General features: G+C 47.0%; 1 protein-coding gene across 1 annotated transcript in view; it reads right to left on the reverse strand.

The window, feature by feature from the left end:
* The window catches only part of LOC128725598 (BAI1-associated protein 3), a 38,311-nt gene extending 32,994 nt beyond the window's left edge, over positions 1–5,317 (reverse strand). The window contains exon 1 of the mRNA XM_053819356.1: positions 4,933–5,317. Coding sequence (XP_053675331.1) covers positions 4,933–5,317 — 385 coding nt within the window. The remainder of the gene's footprint in view (positions 1–4,932) is intronic.
* Positions 5,318–8,533: the final 3,216 nt, after the last annotated feature.

The raw sequence follows: 8,533 nt of genomic DNA on the forward strand, positions 1-8,533 counted from the left end.
AGTATCGTTGGAAGCGCCCGGCTATCTAAAAGGTCGGCAGGATACAGGGAAGCAACCGACAAACATACATCCAACTTTCCAAGAAATGCTCGATCGAGCACATACACGCACAAACACACACCTACAGCTGCAGTAACATATGTACAGCGGCTCAGAGGGATGCCAGAGGCCGACCCTGTGGTGAGCTGAACTTTTCGCGATACGGTTCGACCAACGGCGAGTAGCGGATACGCTCAGGAAGATTCTAAACTTTCAACACAATGTTTGGTTTGCTCGAAATTCGTTTGCACTTTAAGGTGAGCGTCCATGATCGTGCCGAATGAGAATGGCTTAATGTTATTCACTTGTGGCTTTCCTGCTGAATGCACAGACAAACAATGGCCAATGTATGCATATTTGAACAACGATTAAGCCAGTTTTAGGAGAGAATGCACGAAAAAGCATTTTAAACAGTGTGAAATATATTAACACAAAGAATATTTCGTATTTCAAACTGAAATGCTTCTACGAAAATGATATAATCATTTCAAAAGCCTTTTATCACACGCCATGCTTCAAGGAAAGAGTGTTCTATTGTTTTCTGTATTTCTTGGCTTAGGTTATGGGTGAAATTTCACTGGCTGTCATTTGATAAAAAATTAGCAACGGAGAACTTTTTGTTATGCTTGCACAAACGCTGAAGCACCATTTTTCAGGTGGCCTCCTAGCTCTTATCAGAAGTGCCTTCAACCGCAAGACTTTCTGGAGCCACATCGCAAGAAAGCGAACAAAAACAGCTACTCATATTGATTCTTTTAGGGATTTTCGATAACCGAGACAACGAAGGGTTGTTTGCTTTTCCCTCCGTAAATGCATGCTTCCTATGGTTCGAGTTTCTTCAGAGAAGATTGTATAACGAAGCTGATCTGTTGTGATGCTTAAATTATTCATCATATTACGAGAACTGTTCTGATTGTTATCTAAGTTGTATTGGTTCATCTGTATTCAAATGAAAATATGATAACTGTGGACCATACAGATTTGATCATGGTTCTCAATGCGTAGGGTCATAAATACGTACGACGCGCGGTTGTAACCTCTACGTACTGATTTCTTCATCTGCTCTGCGTTTCTAACAGCTCGAAGACGACTTGACGCGAGGCAGATAATCGATTGTGCGACTCAGCTGAAACTGTATCCACCCTCTATCCGCGTGAGTGTGTGAGCAAAGCTGAATAAATAAAATTACGGGCGATTTGCGGAAGATAGGTTAATATTTACTGAGCCATTTTTTGCGGCACATTTATCTCGCAATATACGCACGTCAATTTTCGCTAAATCCCGTGAGGCTAATGGCGCGTCATTGAGTGTTGCGGAGAGAGAAAAAAAAACACACGCGCACCCACGTTCCACCTCGGGCCTAAGGGCTCTAATATGAGTATATGTTGTGGGTTTTTGTATTCACGGAGCATCGGGTGGCTGCATGTTTCAGCTTTGGATGGGAAAAAATATCACCATTAACTCCTCCCCAAGTGGCTTTTGTGCTTCAATTTTCCGTTTGACAGCCAACGTGGCGATGTCTTTTTTTTTCGCAATGTGCTGCTGGCTTCTAGATTTTTGTGATTGAAAGACATTATATGTAACATTGGTTTTGTTCAAATACACGGTAAACATATGAGATGAAAAATTTATATGATTCAACTTGTATACACCACTAGAAGCTTCGAAAAGTTAAAAGCCGGTGTGAAGCACTTCAAAAGCAATTTCCCGCTTAATATCACATGTCCAATTATGACTAATTGAGTATTGATTTGGAATCGTTTTCAGTTATTCTTTCATCTATCAGCCTGACGTTGCAGTACGCTCGATACTCTACATGGAACCGTAATTAGTGCTGAGTATTAGCCATTCAGGCAATAGCGATACGTGCTATTTGTGCGATTGGGAATAGTGTGGATAAATAAAAAAAGGACTTCCCAAAATCGCTCGTAAGCTATTTCAACTAACCGGCGAAGCTTTACGTACTTTGCTTGTCACTCTTGGTTCACTCCAATCATCGACATTGACGAGGGACGACATGTTCATGCTCGGGCAGTGGAGAGCATAACTTATTTAACACACCGGATCCAACAATGCTGGCAACAAGGGCACGTTCACGCTTGGGCTCGTCCACGTCCGACACCGGGCAGTGATTAAAGCATTTTCGTTGCCAGTACTGTTTCATTATTTTTCACGTTGCGTGCGCGGACCGAATTTCACATAATTGTTTGATTACAGGGTACTGGACACCGGATCAGCTGCACGAACACTGGTGCATGGCTGACAGGTGGAAGGCCAAACACAATGCATAATAGCACGCGCGAGCTGATGTGATAGTTATTGTGGAATTGAGCGTATTATCTCCACCTCTTGATGTGATTACAGAACGGAAAATTAGCGAACCAATTTTTGACGCCTCTTCAGGTAACGTTCGTGAGGTTAAAATTCAACTTATGGCAAACAGACCGATGGGGATTATGTTGGTCAGACTTAATTTTGTTCTGTCCATTTGGAACAGATACAATCAACGGACCTGCCATGGTTTTGTGCCTTCATAAATGAAACACTATATATATATTGAAAACTATACGTTCTTCATGGAAAGTTTATTCACGGCATTTTTGCAAACAGTATTTACGCGATGCTCGTACAAAAAATGAAAATATATAAGCTGATGTTGGTTCTCGTTAACATTGTGTTTACGTTTTTTTATGTAAAAGCAAAACCATCATCTAAAAAAAACCAATCACTCCTAGGAGCAGTAGGACTGAAACATTTAAAATATAAATTCATTGAATCAACATGAACGATTTACTGAGCACGAAGCACTGACAAAGCAAAATTGTCGACAACCAATGTCGAAAGAGCGTACTCCATCCGTAGCGGCCCATAGCTCACACGGGCAGAGCGAATTATCACCTCGTCTGAAAAGCATTGGCGGATACCTGGAACCGGAAAACCGTTACGTTGATTCTGCATATATTTTACGCGCGGAGAAAAAGCAATATTACGGCCGCTTCTAGAGTGGCAGATTGTCGCTTCTAGAGTGGCAGAGTTCTGGGAAAATTTTAAAATTTTCTGTTCACGTGATAGCATCGCTTTGCGGTGCAAATTCTCTGCAGAGTGCTTTTCTAGTCGTTTAATTCTTGGTAAATGCTCGAAAATTGCGGCGTGAGACGAGTCTAATGAATGCATACTTTTAACAGTAAATGTTTTCTACTTTGCGTTTGCACTTGAACGAGCTGTTTTCTTGTTCCCGGAATTCGCGGGATGGTATTTTTCACAACGGAACATTGCATAATTCAAGCATAATAACCGAATAGTATTTTTTCCAAACGAATGCAGCCTCAACTTGTATCAACTTCAACAACAAAAATCTCTTTAACAACAGCTTCCTGTTCTGTTGAAAAATAAAAACGTTCATTTTTCATGTTCCCACAAACCACTAAAAAGAAAGCTCCCTTTCACGTAACTTTCATGGTGGGTTTTTTGTATGTTAAAACGGTCGAGACCAGGCTGGCCATAAATTGAATTCGGACTCTGCGCCTCTTCAACATGCGCACGATAAAAAGCACCAACCGGCACCTTAATCATGCCGCGCCGCATAAAAACGACAAAGAAGGACCCACTTTCCCAGACACATTCCGGCACGTTTCCACCGAGACGGCCGGGCTATTGGTGATTAATAATTCGACTGCCATTCGAGCCGACCTCCTTTTTGTGGCATGCCGATTACCGAAGGTCCTGCAGCGGAATGTGGGAGATTTTTTTCTTCCCTTTTTACATTCGCTGATTGTTGTCAGGTTGGTTTTACAGCGCACAACCCCGGCAGTTGCCACGGGAAGTCACACTTCACAGTCAAAGCACGAGCCGTGTTCGTTTTAAGGACGATACCTGAGGGCTCCCTCTTCCGTCATCACGGTGCAGACATCATGCATTATGGACGACGGCATTTGGTGGGTTAGTTTTTGAAATATTCACACCTCCCACCGGCACGTTGCTTGCGGACGAGGTGACAGACGTCACCACCGTACCGGAAATGGCTCATACCGAGTGACTCTGGCATCTGCTGCAACCCCCACCGGTATGATCCTTGATCCTAATCCATCAAACCGCACGGATGGTGCACGGGACGCGGAAATGTATGATTAATATTTTTCACACACAGCCCGCGTACGTGATAAACTAACGCCCAGAGGGGATCGTTAACCAAACACAGCCAGTTGAAAGGCGGCTCATTGCGCGGACAAAGGACTAAAAAGGATGTGTATGATAAATAACAACCTGCGGGGCTGTTCTGGCTGATCTTATCCGCTTGAAAAAGGGAGTTTTCAGTATCTTCTCTGGTGCGGTGCTATTGCCTGTTTTACGGCGATAGGATACCAGACGGGGAAAAAAAAACAAGGCTCATCGGTTCCAGCGTACGATGTAATGCGCTTTAAAAGGACGTTCCGATTGTTTGTTTGCGAAGGGATCCGGCAGCTTACAAACAGCGGCAAGTATGCATTTCGTATGCAGAAAATTTCGTTATTAAAAATTACCACTATCCAAAGTTCACTGCCCGGTATCTGCTCACCATCGGCACGTGCTGCGTTTGTGCAGCGTTAGGACATACAGCGCAGGAAATGGCAGTGCGGCAAACGAGCCTGATGGCGTGCCACAAGAACACTCTACCGAGCAGTAAGTGCATTTCTTTATTGCAAAACTACGTTGCCTCTTTCACGATGGGTTGGCGATTTTTTTCCGCATCGTTTACATCTCGTTCCTGCAACACACTACACACACACGCGCACACACAGACTCACACTGCTGCAGGGCAGATGGTCGTAATCTTTGCCTAAGCCGCCGCTACTTGACAGGGAAGGAGCGCAAACCCACTATAGAGTGAAGCCTCCATCCAACCGTTCCACTTACCGAGAGATGCTCCAGCCGCGTTGGACGCTCCTCCGATGCCACTGGCTCCTGAACCGGACGCACCCTGTCCCGCGGGTCCCACTCCACCGGTGCCACACGCCGCCGAACCGCTCGAACCGAGACCACACATTCCGGATTGGCCACTGCTTCCGGGACCTCCGGGGCTTGGCCCTGGGCTGTGCCCCATGCTGCCCATACCACCTGACACACCACCGCCACTGCCGTACGGTGAGGTGACCGAGCACGAGGAAGACGAATGGCCACCGGATGGGCCCGAGGAGCCCTCGGCGGATTCCTGCCGCGAGAGGGAAAACCTCCGCGGATTTAGCCCAAGCCCGGCGACGCCACTCGTCACGTACTGCTGTAGCGAACTGAAGAAGCTCATCCTGCCCGCGAGTGTGTTTGCTGTGTATCCTTTTATTTCCTTCTTCGACGAGGTACGATTGTATGTTGCCGTGCGAAAGAAAGGTGCGGGCGACGGCTTTCGTTGTACTGACTGGCTCGGTCGCTTTTTCTTTTGCACCGTGTCTCGTTGGTTGGTTGATGATCTCTTGCACTCGAGCGGGCCGTATCAAAGACGTGCCGTGGTGCCTTTGCTCAACTACAGCCGAGATGTATTCGTGTTCGTTGTTTTCCTCCCAGGAATTGCCCCCGGTTACGGCCTCGTCAGCACCGGTGCATGTGAGGGACAAATATATTGACGCCTTTTGTGACGGCCTACTTGATCCGCGCGGGCTGCACTCCTATGTTGGGATTTGTTTTATTTACAGCATCACCACCGCCGTGGGATGGAAAAGCATCTCAGCTGGCTGTGGAGTGGGTATTTTTATTACTGCCTTTTGCCTCCCACAGATGACCCACAGATGGATTAGTGATTGGCGGTCGCAAACCACGTAGCAACAGCACCAACGTCCACTAGTTGAACGATCCACTAGCCGGGTTGCTTTGATGGTTCACTTCACATCACCAGAGCAACTGGTGCGTGGCAAACGAAATTTGGGCCGCGTCCGTTCGGTGTTCGGGGCACTTCACCGATTGCGCCCGGTCAGTTTTCGGGAGCTGCCAGGAACAGCCTGTGGGCTAGCACGCGTGTTGAGAGAATCCATTTTTAATTGAACCTTAGCCGTGCTTCACTTCGTCGGACCATGCTCGCGGGTAGTTTAGTAACGAGAATGTGAACAAGACTGCTTCCGTTGTGCTATCCAGGATGAGTCCTGAAACGAGGAAGGAAAGGAGAACTAAAACGGTAAGCGTTGCTATGAGCTGTAAGCGTTGTTTGTTAGATGTGCAATTTTGGGAGGGTGTTATGAGCAACATTTGGGCGCTGATTGAACCACATGCCATCACAAACTCAGTGTGCAATTGCAGGCACCGACCCCGTTACGCTTGCGTAGCCATGGATGTTGGGAAATTTGGCCACCATTTCCCGGTCCGGTCTTGTCCTCCGACCATGCCGTCTGCCAAGGACGCCTGGTATTGCATTCCACACCGGACACGGTGGTTTGGCATCTTCGGCAAACTCAATTAAGATCAAATTCGCATTCCACAAAATCAAATAAATCTCACACTTCCCGGAATCGTGGCCGAGGCAGCGAGGCATCGTCGATAGTCGCTTCCGGTTGGCCGTGTTTTCTGCCGGCAATCAAAACCACTTTCCAGTTCGCCAAATCGGAGCACGCTCCTGCCTGGGTGGGTTTTGTTCGACCGGCATTACCAGGTTGCCGGTGCGACAGGATGCGAAACGTGCTTTTTCAAATATGTATATTTTTTGTTCGTGCTTTTTTTTGCCGTCTCTTGTTTCTTGACGATAATAGTGAAGAAGTAGAACAGAACGACAACATAACAGCTCCCGTGCAGGTGCTGGAAGAAAGGAACAGCATCACCGACACGGCGAAACTGCAACTGCATCAAAACTCTCGGCTTATATAAACAAGATTGAAACGATTCCCCGTGGCAGCGGGTGGGCGATATGAATAAAAAATAACACGGTATAAAAATGCACCGCCCAAGAAAATGTGACCAACCGAGCAGGATGCCGCCCGGTAGATAAATGAATCCGGTTTTTGCGTGCGCTCGAGACCGGAACAAGCGGCGGCGCTGGGAAATTTATACCATGTTGCGATTCGGTGCCGTAGATGTGCATATTTTTATGACGAAAAGCGCCAGCAAACCGTAACACTCACGCTGCGTCTGCTCGTTCTCTCGGAGCTTTTCTCGGCCCGTCACACCACGCTAAAGGTACGTATATCATGCTGTTCGACCTTTTTACGAAGAAATGCAATCATTTCTATGCAGTGACGCAATAGGGGAGTTCTTATTGCGTTTCTTGGCTTTGGACATTCAGAATCCAAACGCTACAGAATTACAACAAACAGTCGAGTCGAGTCTTTGGGATGATGTTTATATTATTCCTCCTAAAGTTGTTGAACGCACTGATATAGTTAACATTTGCCGCAAGCTATGCTGAGAAGTTGAACATAAAATGCGCTCCATGTACCGATCGAGATCGTCTCCAATCAAACGTCGCTGTGAACTTGAGCGTGCATGTTGCACGTTGCATAATCCCCTGCCAGCACGTTGGCATCAGCTCAACCCGCAACAGGTGCATGAGAATCCACTTTGAGCTACCTTCTGCATCGTTTAATACTCGCGGGTAGCATGGGAAAATGCGCGAAGTGGATATTCAATGCTGCATGCGCTAGTGCGTCTAATGCCTCGGGCGTCCATCAGAGGAAAGAAAAGCACGGAATGAACGGGCGTTCAGCAACGTTCAGCTTTTGTGCAAACAAATAGTACGAGCTGCCTGCCATGCCGAACGCCCGCGCCAATCTTCGAGTATCGCTGCACAATCGAGCGCTTTCTAAATGGTGAAAATAAAACGTGCGTTTTTTAATGGGCAAACGTTGAGCGCAGTGAGGAAGCTTCCTGCATATGCCTTGGTGGTTCCACGTGAGTATGAAAGAGCACATCATTTATGTAGCGCGCCGTAACAAAGAACAGCCAACCTGGTCGGCGCTTAATGCATTTCCGCGATGGCATATGTCGATGAACAATAAACGAAACCGAGATACGTTCGTTACGTTATGTGTTCGGCTTTCATTTTCCAACATTTCCCCCGATACGTGAAAACGTGACAGCTGGGCTAGCTCTCGTTAACACGCCGGCGAGAAATACCGACACTGTCCGTCCCACGAAATGGGGGCGCTTTGTTCAGGCTTCCTTGAAAAGGAATTTAAGCTCTAAGCTAAAAATATTGTCCCTCATTCTACGCAGCTGTGTTATGCTGTCGTGATTGTTTGTGTCCCGGGACAAGCTGGGTGTGCGGGCGTGCGTGTGTGTGTCAATGAACGTGCACGATTGTAGTGATATTATGTCACCTTCGTAAGCAGACCCGTTCACGTTCCCGGTTGTTGTGATGCGTTTTCCTTTCACGGGAAAATATCAAAGAAACTGTGTGCCCGGAATTGTGCGAAGAATTCCAATTAAAGCCGCTGAAAGGGTGACTCGTCGGCGCGGGCAGCAACTGGAGACTCTGTCGCTCCGCACGGTTGATGAAGGTTGAGCAGGTTGAACGAGGCCAGTTTCCGTAGCCAGACGCCAC

This window comes from Anopheles nili, chromosome 3 (assembly GCF_943737925.1).
Source record: "Anopheles nili chromosome 3, idAnoNiliSN_F5_01, whole genome shotgun sequence".
In the NCBI taxonomy this organism is placed as follows: domain Eukaryota; kingdom Metazoa; phylum Arthropoda; class Insecta; order Diptera; family Culicidae; genus Anopheles; species Anopheles nili.